This window comes from Phragmites australis, chromosome 11, assembly GCF_958298935.1.
Source record: "Phragmites australis chromosome 11, lpPhrAust1.1, whole genome shotgun sequence".
Classification (NCBI taxonomy): domain Eukaryota; kingdom Viridiplantae; phylum Streptophyta; class Magnoliopsida; order Poales; family Poaceae; genus Phragmites; species Phragmites australis.
Genome location: NC_084931.1, coordinates 24908445 through 24929163, shown reverse-complemented (window position 1 = coordinate 24929163; position 20719 = coordinate 24908445). Strand labels below are relative to the sequence as shown.

Here is a 20719-nt window from a genome sequence, read left to right as displayed (position 1 = left end):
CTTTATTTTTACTTCTGATAAAGTTTAAGGTACATTAAGTGATCCAAATAGAAAAAATTCGTTAATTTTATAAAAAATTTATTAAGATATCTATTCAACTTCTATAATCACCGACCTCGATACGACCCAGAACGTCTCAGCCACCAAATGGCTGGCTTGCAGTTGCAGACCGAGTTTTTTCCGTCCCACGGTTGTCATATGGCAGCCAGTAGACAACGCGGATCGTTACGAACGAGCACCGGGCGTGCATATTTCGAACGAGATGGCGGCCGGCGATTTTGTTGTGTACCGGCGCTGCAGTGCTGCCATCCAGTTGGAGGATCCCTGGTTTCTGCTTTAACGGAAAGGTCATGCCGTACCTGTACACAACTGTCCATCAACCATGAAGTTACCATCATCATTGATCAATGATGACTCGTTCCAACTGAAAGTTGGATGCAGCGATCAACCCTCGTCCATCACCATGAAGTTATATATTGTTTTATCAATATATAATAGTAAAAAGCTAAAGTTGTACTTAAAACGGTGTTTATATATAAAACGGCACTTATTTGTAAGTGGAAGGAGTACATTCATTACAGATTAAGTAGTAGTTTTATCACACAACTTTTAATCAAGCATGCACCGGGCCGCAGGGCACAAATTTAAATACGATGTTTGATTCTACATTTGTGAAGTAGTGACTTTTGAACTAGTTATAAACCAGATACGAAGAAAATTGTCTTTTTAAAAAGTCACTTATCACTTCCAAAAAATGTTTTTAGAAACAGAAGCGTATGAAACACTAAACCATGCATGGTATCTTCTTCCCTGTTCGTCGGACTCTTGTCCACGCAACTCGCGCTCCCCATCAAAACGCGGCAAGCAATCTCGTAATCGTTCACACAAGAAACGGGCAATTAGTAAACTGGCCAAACTTCATTAGACCAGGTATATATAGCAAGCCAGCAGCAAGAGATGCGCTGCCATCTCAATCGATCTCAATGCGGTCCATATGTGCTCGCACTTCCATTTCTGTTGCCTCTGCATGTATAAGTAGAGCATGCATTGCAAGGAACTGCTGACTCGGGAGAGGCACCAGATCAATTCAAGGACGTGTAGAGAAATGGCCGTCGCGGAGGCGGTTGCTGTGGTGCTTCTAGGGCTGGCGGTGTGCGCATCGGCTGCGGCGGCGGCAGGAGAGGTCACGTACGATCACCGGGCTTTGGTGCTGAACGGCACCAGGAGGATGCTCTTCTCCGGAGAGATACACTATCCAAGAAGCACACCTCAGGTAATCGATCCCTCCGTTTCTTGCTCCAATGCTACTCTGTTTTTCTTGCATGTTTCTCGCTCGCTTTAGTCCTTTGAGATGAGGAAAACCACTACACCACATGCCAACAAAAGCTTAGATTGCCCTCGCAAGAAACATATGCTGCATATTGGTTTTCTCCAATCCTGCGTCCCCTGTGAAAATTTCTTCCCCGTAGAGAATGGACCAAGAAACCAAGCCGGAACGCTTTCGATTTTTGCGGTGGGGGCGTTCGTGTCAGCTACTCAGCTTACGTTGGGATGGCTGACAGGGCTCTGGAGCGGACGCGTCCGCCCGCGGCCCGCACCACGTTGGGGAATGGCGAGAGGCAGGCGAAACCGATCCGATCATGGGCTTGGCGTTCGTTCGGCCCGACCGTGCAGCCCACTCCGCCTGACGCGCCGCGGCAGTCGGCACGGCGCGTGTGTTCCAACGCTCCGGTGCTCATGGCAAACGCGTCGCGGATGTGCTCTCCGCCCCTCTCCCGTTCGCGCCGAGCCTCGTGTACCTCCCACCGGCCACGGCGTCCTGGGACCTGGGCTACCGGGCACGCCTGCCGCTCTATCTCGTTTCCTCTGAGAATACTGTAAGATCGACGGCGGCTCGCGCCTCGGACCCAATCGTTGTCATCGGCAAATCATTGTGCACGAGCAGTTCGTGCCGACAGCTCGTTAGTGCCGTAGTTTAAGATGTTATCTAGTTGGCCGATCACTCAATGATCGTTGATAGATTAACGAAAGGGAAACGAAAAGAGGCGCCGCAGCAAAGCTGCTTTGCCGTTGATAGATTAGTGATCAGTGCTCACCACGTACTGGAAAGAGGAAACGTTCGTACGCCTTAGCTTGTCCCGGGCCCGTCCCAAACTCCCAACTGAAAGCTGGAGAGATTGCCCTGCCTTGCCCTTCCCTGCTCTGCTCTCGTACGTTAATCATTGGTCGCGTCAGTGTCTTGAGCATGCATGCGTGCATCGTTTAGACGCTTACGCATCTCTCTAGCCAAACGTCACGCGGTTTCTCATGGCGCTGCTCCCGCGAACCAACGCGAGTTCTGTCCAAAGTGCCGTATACAATCTTCGTGTTTTTTTTTTTCTTCTTGAACGAAAGATCTCCAAATTTTCATCTACTCGTTTTGGTACACAACAAGCAATGGGAACACACGCCATGCGCATTCCTTCGATAGACAGCTAGCGAGGGTGTTGTGCTGTTTTGCAAAGCGCATCACTCTGTTATCGTCTTCAAGGGGTATTTGGTCTGGAGTTCTGGACTTGCAGAATGCACTTGCAACACGTACTGTGCTCCAGAGCTAGCCTAAAAAGACTTCATAGTTCTCAGGGCTTGCGCATCGCGTCAATCACATATTTGAACACAGTCAATAGCCAAAATTTTGTGTGAATGCGTACAGTTTTTCTGAAGATCACTTGTCGTTACCGATTTAATTAAGCATGGGATTCTAACAGAGTAACAATCTCATTGGTCAACAGTGCAGAGTTTTTTAGTAACAGATTACTTCCTCCGTCCACAAATGTAAGGCCTATTTTATTTTGAAAAGTTATCCAAAGTAAATTTTAATCATTAATTTTTTTACAATATATTATCAAATGCTATAAAATCAACAGCATCTTAAAAGTATTTTGAAATATGAATCCCATATATTAAACATGCATACAATTTGACTAATTATCTATAAAAAACTTATAAATTTAACTTTTATAAAATAAAATACATCTTATATGTATGGACGGAGGGAGTATTTTATTAACACAGCTTGAACGTCCAAACTAGTGTACGATCAGTGGATCACTGTAAATTCGCCGAACCCGGTTCAACTGAATACACTTCACGAAGCCAATAGGAAGACATGCTCCCTCTGTTCTTTTTTGTTCAGTTGTTGACTTTACAGTTTTCGAGTTAATCTTTAACTACTTTATGTAACTATATATTAATATGGACTAATAAATTATTATTTTATAAAAAATATCAAAAAATAAATATGATAGTATGAATTTTATACAACAATTATTGATTGGTTTGAACGTACTAGGGATTAAACTTTAAAAACTTTGACGGCATGGATCCTAGTACTACAAACATAAAATAATAAAGGGAGTACAAGTGTAGACCTATCTTTTAATATGCAGTAGATGGCTAGATTGTAGTTGCAGGCTATTTGGGCAAAAAATCTAAAATTAGACAATATATATTAGCGTATTTATTAAAATAGATAATATATTATCGTATTTACAATTTTAGTATTCGTATTCGGCACATTATTTATTGAAAATGAAATTTCGGTACATCATACGTCGAAAAACCGCGGGCCCGGTTATATTCGGCACACGGTGTGCCGAATATGACATTTGCCTGCCATGCGGTCATGTCGTGCTTTTGTAGATCCCCGAATTTTAGTCGCGAGGTGACCGTACAGCAGGCAAAGGCTATATTGGGCACACCGTGTGCTGAATACTGCACTATAGCCTATATTCGGCACACCGTGTGCGAATACAGTTGATATTCGGTACACAGTGTGCTGAATATAGGCTAAAATACCGTATTTGCCATACGGTATGCCGAATATAGCTTTTTCGGCGTACGGTGTACCGAAAATATATTTTTGGTAAATGATGCGTCGAATACGGATACTAAATTTGTAAATACGACAATATATTATCTATTTCGATAAATACACTCATGTATATTGTGTAATTTTAAATTTTTACCGGTCACTTAACTAAATACTGTATACTAGCACTTCGATAGCCATGCGAAGGTCAAAAAGGTGTCGTTCTCGAGAGTGCACTTGCAGGCGACATGATGCAAATATTTACGGGAGCTATTTGCTAGTAACGTGTTTAACACTTAACACTTGTTTGGTAGATATGATATGAGACCCAGAGATCTAGTGGATTAGATCTGCATCCTAACGAGGTAGGTGATCCCGTAAACAAACCTAGAAAAATGTTTTCGCTAAAAAAAAAACAAACTGGCAAAAAAAAATAGTGCGAACCTTTAACCCTTGGCCTTGCTACATAAGCAAGATCCTGAGTGGAGGGAGTATAAGTTATTTCTTCTGCAAATGACTGTTTCTAGATATGGATTTTTTTAAGCTAAACTCTTAAGAGATAATCCATTGAGGTGGTTATTTGTAGTGTTGTCTCAACTATCAATTTTTTTTTATCAATTGTCGCCAATAGTTACCTTACCACCTTTGGTAGAGTTGATTAGATTTGGCAAAGCATTTAATTTGCAGCCAAATTTTAGCAAAATTCCTTATCACTTGGTTTCCTGGTTCATTTCCTTGAAAATATTTGCCCAAATTATGAGTTGCCAATGTGGTGACCAACTTTTAGCATGACAAATGTTGGCAAGGTTTGATCAGACAAATATGACACAATGTGTTAATGGTAGTTTAGAGATAACCCAAGAAACAACATCAATGCACACAGCGCACGCATGCATGACCGTCCAATCATCTCCGCGTGCATATATATTACGTGACTACACTCAACTCTAGTTATGGTTATATCACCCTCAGTTATAATTTTAAAAATAGTAGAGTTATAATTCGCAAGATAGTGGATTATAACTAGACGTAAATAAAAAAAATTAAGTTACAATTGCGTTATAGATGAACGTAACTCCTAACAAATTCCTTGCCTAATGATGTACAACTTAAGAAATACGACTGTAATTGTAGTACAATCTAAAACGTAACTCATTAGCTTCTCGTGTTGCAATTACATATTTCTAGACGCGTGGTTGTAACTGATCTACCAAGCGAATTGTAATTAATAGTTGTTTGAGTTATAACTACAGGATGACATAACAGTAAACTACAGTACACCTAGACACAAAATAGACTCATCGTATATATATAGTGTGTGTGTGATAGTGCTATTTTACACATATGATATAACGTATTATTCTACACCTACTGAATAAAATTTTAGTAATAATTACTGAATCACGTTTTATTACTAAATTTTATTCGATAGTACTAAAATTTTGTTCGGTAGGTATAGAGTAAAGAGTAATATGCTACACACAGGATGCAATATATATATATATATATATATACATGTATATATATATATATATATACATGTATATATATATATATATATATATATATAGGACACCTATTCTATACTCCTAGGAGTATGTACTCCCATATGCAATATACCACCTAAACAAACACTTTATACTCTTTTATCATTTTTAGTATACTCTAATACTAATTCTAAGATACTCCAATATGAGTTGTATGAAAAAAATTCAATGTTAGCCTTTCATTTTTGCTATATACTCTTTTTTATACATAAAAGAAGTATATACGCAAATTAAGATAAAAATTATGGAATTTCATAAAAAAATTCGTGGGATTTGTATTGTAGTATCTTATAATTACTAATGAAGTATATTTAAAGTGATAAAGAAGTATAACACACGTGTAAAAGTGGTATATGAGAGGTTGGAGTACATACACCCAGGAGTACATACTAGTTTTCCTATATATATATATATATATATATATATACATACACGCGCGCGCGCGTACGCATTTCCCTTTCAATTGCCCGCTCTCCCCATGAATCATGCCCATGTCATCACCCCAGTCCCCAGGTGTATCTAACCTGAGCAGAAACAGCACTGAAGTAGCCTAGTGATCATAGAAATGTCGATAAACATGGCCGCTGCGGCGGTGCTCGCCGTGTTGGCGGCGGTGTGCACGCCACCGCCGGAGAGCCGGTGGTGGGAGGAGAAAGGAGCGAAGAGAGGTGTCGCTCGATAGTAGGGCCTTGGTAGTGGACGGCACGAGGAGGGTGCTGTTCGCCGGTGAGACTCACTACACCAGAAGCACCCCTGAGGTAAAAGTGTATGCCATTGCTTTGATGCTACCTTGCAAGTTGGTCTCTCCTAATGGCGAGGTGGACCAGAGGTTTGACCGTGGTGTCTGGTTCACGGCGGTAAACTGAGCTCCTTGTCTCGTTTTCTTCGAGTAAGATGGAGAGCACCTTTCTTTTCTTTTTGGGAGACATGATTTTCCTTTTCTTTTTCTTTTTTGCGAAGGAGGGAGACATGATTTTCGTGCTTATGCTTTCATAACTTCATGCGCGATGCCTTTTTATTTCTTTAGAAATAGATGGCAGGAGCTCTGTTGTTTTTGGTTAAGTAGAAGAGAGCAAAAATCGACTTGCAGTAGAACTTTCTGTAGCGAAAACGACAACGACTAAGAAATCAGCCTCCTGAAAAAGCAATCCTCCTCTGTTCTATGTCTTTCTCTAACCTTCGCTGCTACTTTAGAACTCTGCGTCTCTGTTACGCCACTATATTTGCAAAGAACACAATAGCTATCACCCTTCCAATGGATCTTCTCAAGCTGTGATGCCGCCTGTATCTTATTTTGAAAAGCTTGCCAAAGAAAGATTTTAATCTTCATTGGCAATTTAGCTTTGCATAAGTCAGTCATAGAGGTATAGTTGAGGATAAATCCAGTGCGGTTCAGAGCCCAGCTAATATGATTAGGGCCCTCCTGTAACTGGACCTCACCTAGAAGGGACACGACCTGTTCTCAATCAGTCAGCTCAGCTGCGCCAAATGACCTTCTAAATTGCACATTCCACCCACCCCAACTATTGATTCGGCCACTGTTATATCAGATTCAGACTTTTTGACATATCTCATAGGCTCATATAGCTGAATTGGCTTAGAGGTCAGGCATATCACAAAGCGAAAACATGAAAACTCTTAGAATTTATACACAAAAAACATGCAATGTAAACGATGGTATGGGGACAACCTTCACTATTATAACGAACTTAATATTATTTTCCAGCTTCCTTAAAAAAGTTCTTATGCACTGCATGTTTCGTTCATCCTATAATTCCTTTCTTACAAAGTTCTTGAACAATAAAATCGACAGATGTGGCCAAAACTCATTGCTAAAGCCAAGAAAGGTGGCCTTGATGTGATACAGACGTATGTATTTTGGAATGTTCATGAGCCTGTCCAGGGTCAGGTAAACACTTTGTCCAGTTTGATTTGAATGCCGGTCAAAACACAAGCAATATTCTACAAATGAGTGGTCGAAAACTAACAGATGTGTACATTGTATCATTTCTCCAGTACAACTTCGAGGGAAGATATGATCTTGTGAAATTCATCAAAGAAATTCATGCTCAAGGGCTCTATGTAAGCCTTAGGATAGGTCCCTTCATAGAAGCGGAATGGAAATACGGGTATGAATGAATGAAATAGAAATGTGTTCTAGAGAGTAGAACCTAAAATATTTATAACTAGAATATTACCTCAACAAATGCTGAATATCTTTTGTTCACGCAGAGGATTCCCGTTTTGGCTACATGATGTCCCAAACGTTACCTTCCGAAGCGACAACAAACCCTTTAAGGTAATTGCACCTGGGAGATATGATTATTAAACTCAGCACCTGCAAACTGTAGCAGGCGAATTCAAAATAGAGTTTTCATTTGCCAAGATCCAAAATGAAACTCTAAGGAAGTAATTTCATAACCGATTCTATCACAATAAAAACTCTTAAGGCATCACATTAAATTACTTAAATTGGATCCATCATCCATGCAGAAACATATGCAAAGATTTGTCACAGATATAGTAAACATGATGAAACATGAAGGGCTTTACTACCCACAAGGAGGCCCCATTATAACTTCTCAGGTCAGCAAAACTTGACAAAATTCTCTCTTTTTGACGCGCACATCATCTAACTACATAGTTCGATATGCAGATTGAGAACGAATACCAAATGATTGAGTCTGCATTTGGCTCAAGTGGACAAAGTTATGTCCGTTGGGCAGCTGCAATGGCTGTGAATCTCCAGACAGGCGTTCCATGGACGATGTGCAAGCAAAATGATGCTCCCAATCCAGCTGTCGGTATTCATTGTCATACTGTTTCACAAGATTTCCACAATAGCTAGCTGAAAATTAAAACCAGTCTGACAACAAGTCCATGGCTAGATTAATACCTGCAACGGGCTCATATGTGGAGAAACATTTGTTGGACCAAACACACCTAACAAGCCTGCATTGTGGACAGAGAATTGGACATCTCGGTATATGTGCTATGATACTTCTGCTCTTTAGTTTTACACTTCCTAATCATGATGGAATAAAAAGTGCCTAATGGTATATTTTTTTTCCTGTATCCAGCTACCTTGTATATGGTAATGATACAAAATTGAGATCTCCAGAAGATATCGCCTTTGCAGTTGCACTTTTTATAGCAAGGAAGAATGGAAGCTATGTGAGCTACTATATGGTATGAACTTCCAAAAAAAATTAAACATTTCACAAGCACACCACCTCTCCATATTTTATTCATTTTCTGTTGATTATGATGCAGTACCATGGAGGAACAAACTTTGGGAGGTTTGCCTCTTCATATGTAACAACAAGCTACTATGACGGAGCTCCTCTTGATGAATATGGTAAATCTTTACACAATACGGAAGCGTGCTGAATGTATTTACACATTTCTATCATACAACAGTACTTCAATCGATTTAATTGTATCGATTATTCAGGTTTGATATGGCAACCAACATGGGGTCATCTCAGAGAATTGCATGCTGCAGTAAAGCAGTCATCAGAACCATTACTATTTGGAACGTACTCCAATTTTTCATTAGATAAAAAACAAGAGGTAAAATTACAAAAATCAATATTGCATGCTTTATTTCAATATATTCCAGTAACATAAAGACGTAATTTGTAATGTACTGCAGGCACATGTTTTTGAAACAGAATCGCAATGTGTGGCTTTCCTAGTCAACTTTGATCAGCATCAGATGTCGAAGGTGGTATTTCGTAATATATCTTCGCAACTCGCCCCTAAATCAATCAGCATTCTTTCAGATTGCCAGAGAGTAGTTTTCGAAACAGCCAAGGTGAGCAACCTACACTCTGTTGTGACAGATTTTTTTTTCTAACCATAGGAAACGGGTAAACGTCGTCAATTCTTCTCATGACTAGTTATTTATTAATTTTCGTCACAGGTAAATGCTCAGCGTGGTACAAGAACAGCTGAACAGATACAGTCTTTCAGTGACATTAATACTTGGAATGCATTCAACGAACCAATTCCTCAAGATGTGTGTAAGGCTATGTACACTGGAAACCATCTCTTGGAACATCTATCAACCACTAAAGATGAGACAGACTATCTCTGGTACATCGTTCGGTAAGATAAACTTTCTTACAGGTCTTTTTCTCCATCATTTGATATTTTTACTTCGTTTACTGGTCTTCAATAGTTCAATCACTATCTTAAATGTATGACAAGATAAAATTCGCTCAATGCAGCTATGTATATACACCAAGTGATGATGACCAGCTTGTGCTACTTAATGTTGAGTCACGAGCACATATATTGCATGCTTTTGTCAACAATGAATATTTAGGCAAGTATCCTATTAAATAACTGTAGTTTTCCAAAATTCCTCAAGTATACATTTATGAAATCATATGTATGTTCCAGATTACACTATTTTCTCTATATCGAGTTTACAATTGATATGCTTACCTTTTGTTATCATATTTCACTGTTATCTAATGTTGTATTATGCTTGATACTCCTCCATAATATGGTTAGGGTCTGTGCATGGGAGTCATGATGAACGTGGCAATATAATTCTGAACACACACATTTCTCTAAAGGAAGGACCAAACACCATATCATTGCTAAGTGTTATGGTCGGATCACCGGTATGAATCATACTACTTCTACTTTGTACTGAACTACTAAGAATTACCAATTACAGAAAATTAAAAGAATATGTGAAATGTGCTAAGCATATGATTGCACTAGGGTTGTATCAGAGTAACATCAACAAATGAGTCAAAGATAGTTAATCCAATTTAGGATAAGGCTTCAATTTCAGATTAATTTTACGTACTCTCTCCCATCAAAAATACATGATATTTTTTACTTTTCACGGTATTTAACATGCAACTTTAACCACTGTTTTCTATTAGAATATAGTTATTGTTAGGCTGTGTTTTGTGTGTGTAAAAGGGCCCAAGAGCCCATGAAACAAGAAAATATATATGTAGCCATACTGTCGGAGGGTGAACTCCTAAAGTAGGGATCCGGAGGGATCCCTTTTGAAATTCGGCCCGGGGATGATTCTGAATCTGTTTGCGGGTGAAGTAAATGGGCGTAAATGCAATGGCAGGTGGGATGAAATGATCTAATGCAGAATGCAGTAAATGCACTGGGGTTTTTAGACAGGTTCGGACCGCACTGAGCGTAATACCCTACTCCTGTGTGAATGCTATAAATGCCCTGAGAATATCCATCAGAGATGTTGCTGGTTACAAGAATGTTTGTCTATCCTAGAGCTTCGGGCTCCTTGTTCTTTGGTGGTCTCAGCTTCCGAGCGTCTTCGAGTCTTGGCGTCTGTGTTCCAGAGTTCCTCTGTTTTTCCTTGTCCATGCCCACCGGCTCTCTTAAATACTCGCCGGCGGTAGCGTGCCCCGAAAGAGAGGGCACGAGTTCCAAGGCGTCATAAATGGAAAAGCAGTCATCATGGGCTGCTGCGCAAAGTGACGGGGGGTTGAAAACGCGCCCCCCGCCCGGTCTCGGTCGTCATTATGGTGTTGGCAACGGGTGCCGCGGAGAGGGCCCACCGGGCAGCCACAGAGCAGCCCGGCGTGCCTGCCCGGTCTTGTTCGCCTGACACAGCAGGATGGCAGGCGGGGCGCCTTGGGCCTCGCGATGCTATCCCGAGGCGCGCTAGATGACGCGGGATGGGACCCGTGCATTAAATGTCCCCACGCCCTCCTGTCAGGATGTGGCAGGGACTGACACTGAGCGTGGCAGAAGCAGTTGGACGTGACAGGCCACGCGCCCTCTTAAATGCGGCATCGGACCTTTCACTGGCTGACACCTCACCGCTGGACCCTTGTGGGGGCCACCGACGAAGGACTTCTTGGGCCGTCGGGGAACCGAGTGCTCAAGGGGTCACTGTTCACCTCCCCGAGCACTCTCTTCCGGAAACGCCCTTTCTTGGTCCTCGGGGAACCGAGTGCTCGGGGGCCACTGTTCACGGCCTTGAGCACTCTCTCCCGGAAGGGAACCGAGTGCTCGGGGATCACTGTTCGCAGCCCCGAGCACTCTCTCCCGAAACTACCTTCCTTGGGTCCTCGGGGTACTCGGATGCTCAGGGGCCACTGTTCACAGCCACGAGCACACCCTTCCCGGTACTCGGCTTTTCTGGTCGTCGGAGGACTTAGGTGCTCGGGGGCCACGATTCATGACGCCGAGCACTCTCTTCCCAGCACTTGATCTTCGCAGATCATAAGGAACTCGGGTACTCGAGGACACTGTTCATGGCCCCGAGCACCCCTCCCGGAACTTAGTCTTTTCATACCTCGCGGAGATGATCTCCGTGGGAGGGCGCCATGTGGCCAATTGCAACAAGGCCGTGCGGCTGACGGCGTGGCTGCGTGCGGCCGGATTTTGTGGCGTGTGGTTTTTGTGCTGCAGGAGAGGCGGTGCGAAGCTGCTGCGTGGTGCTCGCGCGTGCGGGCGCCGGAGATGGCGGATCCGGCAGCACGCGTGAGGATTAGGCACTCGGTTGAGCGGCAACTTGCGGGCGCGCGTGCGAGGGTGAAGTCGGCGGCGGCGTTAGGGCCAACACCGGCAGCGATGCCACGCGTGGAGGTGCCAGGAGTAGCAATGATTGAGGGGCTGCAGCAGCAGCGATTGCAGGCAGGTGCTCAGTGAGGAGTATCCCCTGAAGAAAAGAAAGGGTTGGATCTGCACTGCGCACTTGGATTTGAGAGATTGGAGGTGGAGCTGATCTGAGAAAGAGAAAGAGATTGGAGGTGGTCCTCGATTGAGGCTAGTGGCTGCAATTGAAAGAGAAGTGTGCTGTTCTACTGCAGAGTAGTAGTCCGTCCTGCGTTAGCCTGAGTTGAGATGTGAAGGCAGTTTGGAGCTTGTTTTGTCTTAGTGAAGTAGTGTGGAGGCGGTGCTTTGGTGCTGAGTACAGAGTGGTACTCGGGGCTGGTAGAGAAGGAGCAAGTTGTGAGCAGCTGTTTGTTTGTTGCAGACCGAACGCAAGTTCTGTTATTCTGCTCAATCACTGCAGTATGGGAGAAAACCAGGACATTGAGCAAGTACTTGGAAAATTGGTGGAGTTGCTTACGGCGAAAAAAAAAATGAGGTCTCATCTTTAAGCAACGAAATTGTATCACATGCAGAACCAATTCAAAAATTAGAATTGATGCTAAATGATATTAAGTTGGGGGCATAAAAAATTACTTGACTTGGTCTAGAAGGGCATTGCCGTTGCTTAAGGCAAAGGGACTTGAAAGTTGTGTCAATGGAAAAATACCTGAGCCAGTGGACAAGTCAAGTGCAGCATGGGATGCATGGGATGCTACTAACTCCTTGGTAGCTGTATGGTTGTTAAACTTTATATCTCCGACCATAGTCAGGTCAGTGGATACTATCACAAGTGCAACTGAGATATGACAGTCTATCGAAGATGTATTCTAGAGTTGATAATGTGATGTTATTAGCTGAAACAAAGGACATGATTAGTGATCTCAAATAGGGAGAGGTGTCTTTGATGGATTATGTTACAGAACTGAAGCGATTGTAGGCTGGTGTGGATCACTATGATCCTATTGAGTTACCACATGCTGATTGTGTGGCTTGGGTGAAAAAGTGGGTAGAAAAAAGGAGAGTCCTTCAGTTCTTGAGAGGCCTAAACTCAGAATTTGAGGGAAGACGTGCCACTGTATTCCATCAAATCACTCTCCCTAGCTTAGAGGAGGCTATAGTTGCTATGTTAGAGGAGTTGAGACTAAAGGTGATGAGGGGAACTACTTCCCCTCCATTCCGTCCTATTTTTGCAGCAACTAGAACTATTGAGGCAAGGAAATGTTTTAATTGTGGTGATACATGTCACTTGATTCGCGATTATCTTAAACCATTCAAGCCCAACTGTGAAAGAGGAAGAGGCAGTAGCAGATATGCTTTGAGAGGTGGCAGAGACTATGGAGCTAGAGGTGGCTATAAAGCAAATGAAGTTGGCACAGAAGATGCGTTTTTCAAAGCAGGCGAACTTCAACAGTAGAACTTGAAGAATCAAAATAATTGAGAGGAAAAGGTGGAAAATCAGTAGATCAGGATCAAGAGGCTCAAAATGATGATTTCATCAACTTTGGCTACATGAATGAAAGTAATTATGCTCATGTATTTATACCCACACAAATATCACGATTAAATTGGATTCTAGACTCAGGGGCATCAAGGCACATCACAGGCACATTAAGTTAGTTTGTTTCATATACACAATATCCTCCCACATGTAAAAAAACCATACAAATTGTTGATGATATACCACAACCCATTACAGGTGTTGGTACAATACAATGCACTCCATCTATTAAATTATCATCATTTTTGCATGTGCTAGCCTTTCTGGTCAATCTTGTATCATTAAGTGCTTTAGTTGATCAGTTGGATTGCTGAGTTATTCTTGATCGGGAAAATTGTTTAATTCAGGAGAGATGAATAGGGAGGCATCTTGGGAGTGCAACCAGGCGTAATAGGTTGTGGTACATGAATTATGAAGGAATAAATGATGCACTGTGTAGTGTCTTAGCATGTCTTAGCAGCAACAGTGCGAGAGAAGGAATCTATGGTGATGCTTTTGCATTGTAGAATAGGACATCTTTCTTTTGATAAAATATGAACTATTTTGTGATGCATGTGAGTTTGCAAAACACACAAGGACATCTTATGTAAGTAAGGGTATCAGGAGTGCGCTCCCATTTGGATTAGTTCATTCGGATGTCTGGACATATCTTCTGGTTTCTATTAGTGGGATGAAATATTTTGTTACTTTTATTGGTTGTTTTTTCTAGATGACATGGGTATATCTAATGAAGCATAAAAATGAAGTGCTGAAATGCTTCCAAGATTTTTCTGCCCTTGTGAAAAATCAGTTCAATACTCAGGTCCAAATGATAAGAACAGACAATGTGACTGAATATGTGAATAAGGAATTTGGTAATTTTCTATTAGAAAATGGTATATTACATTAAATTTCATATCCAGACACACCTCCACAGAATGGCATGGCTGAAAGGAAAAATCATCATATTTTGGAGGTTGCTCGCTCACTTATGTTCACTATGAATGTGTCAAAGTTTTTATAGAGTGAAGGTGTCTTGACAGCTACATATCTTATTAATCGTACTTCATCTAGAGTATTTGGGATGAAGACTCCTTGTGAGATGCTACTAGATGAAAATAAGAATGGTATATTACATTAGATTTCATATCCAGACACACCTCCACAGAATGGCATGGCTGAAAGGAAAAATCATCATATTTTGGAGGTTGCTCGCTCACTTATGTTCACTATGAATGTGCTAAAGTTTTTATAGAGTGAAGCTGTCTTGACAGCTACATATCTTATTAATCGTACTCCATCTAGAGTATTTGGGATGAAGACTCCTTGTGAGATGCTACTAGATGAAAATAAGTTTATGGTTCCACCTAAAGTTTTTAGATGTACGTGCTTTGTTAGAGATCATAGATCCTCCGTGGGAAAGCTAGATCCACATGCTGTAAAGTGTATCTTTGTGGGGTATTCTTCCGGATAGAAAGGCTACAAGTGCTGGAGCCCTAGTGAACGATGTTTGTTCGTAAGCATGGATGTGACTTTTAGAGAATCAATGCCCTTCTATGGAGAGAAGACTGATCAAAGTTTTCTGTTTGAATCAGATTCTACTAGTCAAGGTGAAATCAGTCGAGAAGGGGAGGATAATGTTATGATAGAAAGTTCAATTCAGCAACGATCGAGGAGAATGAAAGCATTGATTAGCGGCTCAATTCCTCCTCCTCGACCTAGAATGGAGGAGGTGAGTGGTGGCTCGACATTAACTCCTTGTCATGAGAATAGTCCTATACGCAAGGAGCCACAAAATGAGGGCACCTTGAAAGTGTATACAAGGAGGAGATTTAAATCTCAAATAGAGGCTCCAGCAGTGACTCCATCATCAACCTATGAACGATGTTCACAAGCTCCACCAGAGATTATTGACGTGACATCAACCTCTGAGATTGAGGTTGAAAGCTCCTATTCAGATGATTTGCTTATTGCATTGCGAAAAGGTGCACGAGCCAAGGCCGGAGTGCCTCCACCAAGGTATGAGTTTGAGCACGATATTAGTAATTATATCTCTTATGCATCCCTATCTCCTGCAAATAGAGCATTTGTTGCATCTTTACAGTCCAAAGCAATCCCTAAGGACTGGAAAGAAGCAAAGCAAGATCCTAAGTGGCGTGAGGCCATGTTGGAGGAGCCGAGAGCTCTAAAAAAAATAAAACTTGGGATCTTGCTGAACTACTCGCAGGGAAGAAAGCTGTTAGCTGCAAGTGGGTATTCACTGTGAAGCAAAATCTAAATGGGAAGGTGGAAAGGTACAAAGCAGGATTGGTTGCAAGAGAATACAATCAGACATATGGAATTGACTATGATGAGAAATTTGCACGAGTGGCAGAGATGAGTACCGTAAGAACATTGATTTCCTATGTTGCAAACTTTGGCTAGCCCTTGCACCAGTTGGATGTAAAAAATGCTTTCTTGCATGGTAATCTCCAAGATGAAGTGTATATGGAGATTCCACCTGGTTTTTTTGAACCTGAGATAGCTGTGAAGGTGTGTAGACTAAAGAAATCCTTGTATGGCCTTAAACAATCTACTCAGACTTGTTTTGATAGATTCAGACGTGCACTGTGTAGTATAGGTTACAAACAGTGCAATGGAGATCATACAATGTTCTACCGACATTCTAGATGTCAGATTACAGTTCTTGCTGTGTATGTGGATGATATCATCATCATAGGCGGTGATGAAGTAGAGATCAAAAGCCTAAAGGAAAATCTGAGTAAGGAGTTTGAGGTCAAGGACCTTGGTCAGCTCAAGTACTTGGTATTGAGATTGCTCGATCTTCGAAAGATATAGTTCTCTCACAACGAAAATATGTTCTAGATTTACTTAGTGAGAAAGGCATGCTTGGGTGTCAGCCTACATCGACACATGTTTGATCCAAACCATAACATAAGTGCTGAATCAGGTGATCCAGTGAACAAGGAGAGCTATCAGAGGATGGTTGGAAGGCTCATCTATTTGTGTCATACAAGGCCTGAAATCTCTTATGCCGTGAGCGTTGTGAGCAGGTATATGCATGATCCCAGGAGTGGACATTTGGATGCAGTTTATCGAATCATATGGTATTTAAAGAGTAGTCCTGGAAAAGGGCTTTGCTTCAGGAGCCATGGTCATTTAAATGTGGATGGTTATTGTGATGCTAATTGGGCAAGCCTCCTTGATGATACGAGATCAACTTCAGATTATTGTGTTTTTGTTGGAGGGAATTTGGTGTTTTGGAGGAGCAAGAAGTAATCCGTTGTATCGCATTCAACTGTCGAAGCAGAGTATAGAACCTTGTATCTAGTGGCGAGTGAGATGTTATGGGTAAGAAATCTCTTATCAGAGTTGAATGTGCGGAGGAAGAGACCTTTGAGAGTTTGGTGTGATAACAAATCAGCTATCAGCATTGCTAGCAATCCAGTTCAGCACAAAAGATAAAGCATGTGGAGATCAATCGGTTCTTTATTAAGGAGAAATTAGATGATGGTACAATGGAGTTTAAGTTATGTAAACTCAGGTGGTCAAATAGTAGATTGTTTAACTAAAGGTTTAGAGTCAAAGATTGTAATGTAGCATGTAGTAAGATGAGAATGGTAGTTATCTATCATCCATCTTGAAGGGGAGTGTTGGGTAGTTTTTTGTGTGTAAAAGGACCCAAGAGCCCATGTAACAAGAAAATATATATGTAGCCATACCATATGGAACGAAGCATCTAGAATTTTTTCCAAATCAACAGTTATAATATCTAATAAAAATATAATATTATTAAAGTACTTTAGAAGATAAATCTACACGTATGATTTTTATGTTTTCAAGCTAAATATTTTGAAATCTATTGACCATCAAAGTTTTAAAAGTTTGATCAGATCTTAGTTAAAATGTTAGGTATCTATAACTGGAGGGAGTAAGCATGAGTAGTGTAACTTCTAATACTAGATGCCTTTGAATTCCTAGCCATGCACCAAACTGAACTTTCATCTACTATTTTAAAGGACACTGGTGCTCATATGGAAAGACGAATCTTTGGAATCCGGAAAGTGAGCATACAACAGGGACAACAGCCAAAACATCTGCTCAACGATGAGCCATGGGGATACCAAGTAAGTCTAAGTCAAGTCAAAATTAGAGTGAAAATAGAGACTTGACTTTGAAGCTTTGAGCTATCTGATTAAATGCAGGTTGGCTTATTTGGGGAAAGGAATCACATCTACACACAAGAAGGATCATACAGTGTTGAATGGAAAACTATCAACAATTTGACATATCATCCACTTATTTGGTACAAGGTATAGAAAGTACAGACCGATTGGTTCATAATTTTCAGCTATATGTCCACTCTTTACAGCAGTAAACTATAATCAGCATAATTTCTTCTGCGACCCAGACAACATTTCCCACACCAGCTGGAAATGACGCAGTGACACTGAACCTTACTGGTATGGGTAAGGGCGAAGTATGGATCAATGGAGAGAGCATCGGACGGTATTGGGTCTCCCTCAAGGCTCCTAGCAGAAATCCTTCTCAATCGCTGTAAGTAGAGTTAGCTCCAACTTCCATTCCCACTCTCTCGCCACTATATATTTTTCTTCCCTATAACCTCACAAGCACATCTCATTGGCATGGCATTCCTAAGGTATCACATACCACGGCAGTTTCTAAAACCTCAAGAGAACGTCCTTGTCCTTTTTGAGGAAATGGGAGGCAACCCACAGCAGATAACAGTGAACACAGTGTCCATCACAAGAGTGTGCGGCAATGTGAATGAGCTCTCTGCTCCGTCCCTCAAGTCGCAGGAAAAGGAACCAACGGTAGATCTCTGGTGCCAGGAAGGCAAATATATCTCGACAATTGAGTTTGCAAGCTACGGGAATCCCGTGGGGGACTGCACGAGTTTTGGCTTTGGAAACTGTCATGCTGGATCATCAGAATCCGTTGTAAAGCAGGTAAAGCACACAGCCTAATTATCGCTAAGCTATCTACGTTACTCCATTTTGCCATAATGTTCTGCCTTGTTAGCTAGTATGTAACTAACTATTACATTCACTGTTTCAGGCTTGCTTGGGTAAGACTGAGTGTTCTATTCCCGTAACACCTTCCAAATTTGGATGCGACCCGTGCCCTGGAATCCAAAAATCCCTCTTAGTTGTGGCGAGTTGCAGATGATACAACACAGGAAAGAACTTATTTGAATGGCAAAGCCAGCAGAAATGAAACAGATATCGAAACAAACAACAAGTATTCTTCGGCAATCAGTTAACAAATTGAGGCGTCGTTCATAGATTACAAGTACCCATTGCTTTGACCTGAATAGATTCGGACATGTGTAAAACTCACCCGAAAGACAATGAATCATTATTTTTGTTGCTTTGTGGTGCGTTGGCCATCGGCTATGATTCTTAATAATAAATGGCTACGTGCATCTTGTGATGCGAGACTGGGATAATGATATTTCATTTTTTTAAAAGAAAAATAGATCCCACTCATTTCTAGCGTCTCTCATCTCACGTCGCTATGCACCTTGTAACCGCTACCGGATGCTGAACCCGAAAGCACCATCGGAACGATGTGAATCAATCATCAACAAAGGGGAGGAACAAACAAACTAGATTGCTACGGAGAAGGATCACACTTACAGAAGAGCTTGGAGCTGCCCTGCGACTCCGCAGGACGCACTTTCCCCTTGACCTAGTGGCCTGCGGTGACGCCCCCGGACGCGTCGGAGGCCAGGCACCCCAGAGCCAGAGGCGGAGGTGCGAGCTCGCGGCCGCCGGCCGAACCAGCTTCGTGGTGATCGCCGTCACTGGTCACTGGAGGCGAGGAGAAGGCCCACGAGATTTTGCCGTCTCGCCGTCTCCGCCCGGTGCTGTCCGGGGAGGCCCAGCTCACGAGATCGACGGCAGGTACTGCGTGGGCGGACGTTTGACTTGTTGGCGCAAAAGATTTTCCCTTTTAAGCGCGGCCCATCTATTTATTGTTCGTCACTGGTCAGGTCCGCCGCTCTTCTAAGGGCTAGAAAACGCCCAGGTCAGGCCGTTGGTCGGCGAGGACGAGTGGGCTGCCAGCCTCTGCGGTTTGCGTCGCCGGCTGAGAAGGCAGGCCGGAGCGGCAGGACGCAGTGGGGAGGCCCATGCTTTGCGGCGTCAGCAGCCCAGACGAGAGGGCGGCGGGCTACTGGCCTTTTGTTGGGTTACTTCAGAATTCAGATCGCTCTGTAGATTTTGAGTTTTCGGTTTTCACTCTCTTTAATTTCGTTTAGTTGACTAGAACTCTCGCTACTGAAAAATCTGATTTCGGATTGTCTAGAGCTCTCGTTTGTGTATCCGGCGTGCCATCTGACATTTATACAGGCGATTTAGCTCGAAAAAGATGCCTATAATGTTCAGCTTTTTAAAAAAAAATCTTAATAAAGAATTTTAACAAACAAGTGGATTTGTATAGAGAAGAAGTGGTAAACTGACCATATTTTTCCAAACTCCAATACACAGAATCAGGTAAATCATTTAGCCTTATATGAACCGAATTCAATTTTAGACCTGAGCAGAAACACAATTCTGCGTTTGATGATTGCATACCGTTCTACACTAGGAAGAACCACCGATTTGGGCCAACGAGAGTGAAAAAGCTGCCCCGAAAATAGGATTTCCTCAGCTATGGTTTGTCACTGTTGACTGCCTAAACCTTGTAGCCGTCGTTCATGATGCCTTGGAAAATTCTTTGATTGAAACTTTTGTTTGCTCGCATTTTTCAGAATTTTCACCTTCTGCCGACACTCCAACAAACGACAACATAGCACAGCCATTAATCCGGCAATTTGGAATCATAGATAGTGGCTCTGAGCCTCATTTTCAAATGTCGTATCTTTAAGGTTACTGTTAACAAACAACAAAGACACCGAGGAGAACCAAATCAGTCAACATAAAGAAAATGACCCAGGGCCACTCTATTGAATTAATTTACCTAGGAGCTGATGGTGCTATATATGATTGTGACCGCACGAGCGTGCCAAACAGTCGTCACATTTCTCGCATCTAATCTGCCAATCTGGTTCTCGCTGACCTAGAAATTGTTGTCAGGTAAATATGAAATACTCCAAACATAGCAGACTAATGATTTAAAAAATAAAGATTATTCGTTTCGAAGAAGGCATTATACAAGGACCCCTTTGTGAGCCAAAAATGTTCAAATGAAATTTATCCATTGTTTTAAAGTAAGAAA

The 20719-nt window shown here is 42.0% G+C and overlaps 1 protein-coding gene across 1 annotated transcript; it reads left to right on the top strand.

Moving 5' to 3' along the window:
* The first annotated feature begins 985 nt into the window (after nucleotides 1-985).
* Nucleotides 986-18936, top strand: LOC133883888 (beta-galactosidase 7-like). Its single transcript, XM_062323276.1, has 19 exons — nucleotides 986-1273; nucleotides 7211-7306; nucleotides 7414-7526; nucleotides 7630-7696; nucleotides 7891-7983; nucleotides 8054-8197; nucleotides 8286-8380; nucleotides 8478-8586; nucleotides 8671-8755; nucleotides 8852-8970; nucleotides 9053-9214; nucleotides 9323-9507; nucleotides 9630-9727; nucleotides 9919-10031; nucleotides 17497-17604; nucleotides 17683-17790; nucleotides 17889-18034; nucleotides 18138-18447; nucleotides 18557-18936. The coding sequence occupies exons 1-19, from the start codon at nucleotides 1043-1045 to the stop codon at nucleotides 18665-18667; spliced, it is 2493 nt and encodes an 830-aa protein (XP_062179260.1). The 5' UTR covers nucleotides 986-1042; the 3' UTR covers nucleotides 18668-18936.
* Nucleotides 18937-20719: the final 1783 nt, after the last annotated feature.

Coding starts and splice junctions, on each gene's coding strand:
- LOC133883888 (XM_062323276.1), top strand. CDS start 1,043: ATGCATTGCAAGGAACTGCTGACTCGGGAGAGGCACCAGATCAATTCA. Junction 8,587..8,670: donor GCTATGTGAGCTACTATATG/GTATGAACTTCC, acceptor ATTATGATGCAG/TACCATGGAGGAACAAACTT. Junction 8,971..9,052: donor CATTAGATAAAAAACAAGAG/GTAAAATTACAA, acceptor AATGTACTGCAG/GCACATGTTTTTGAAACAGA.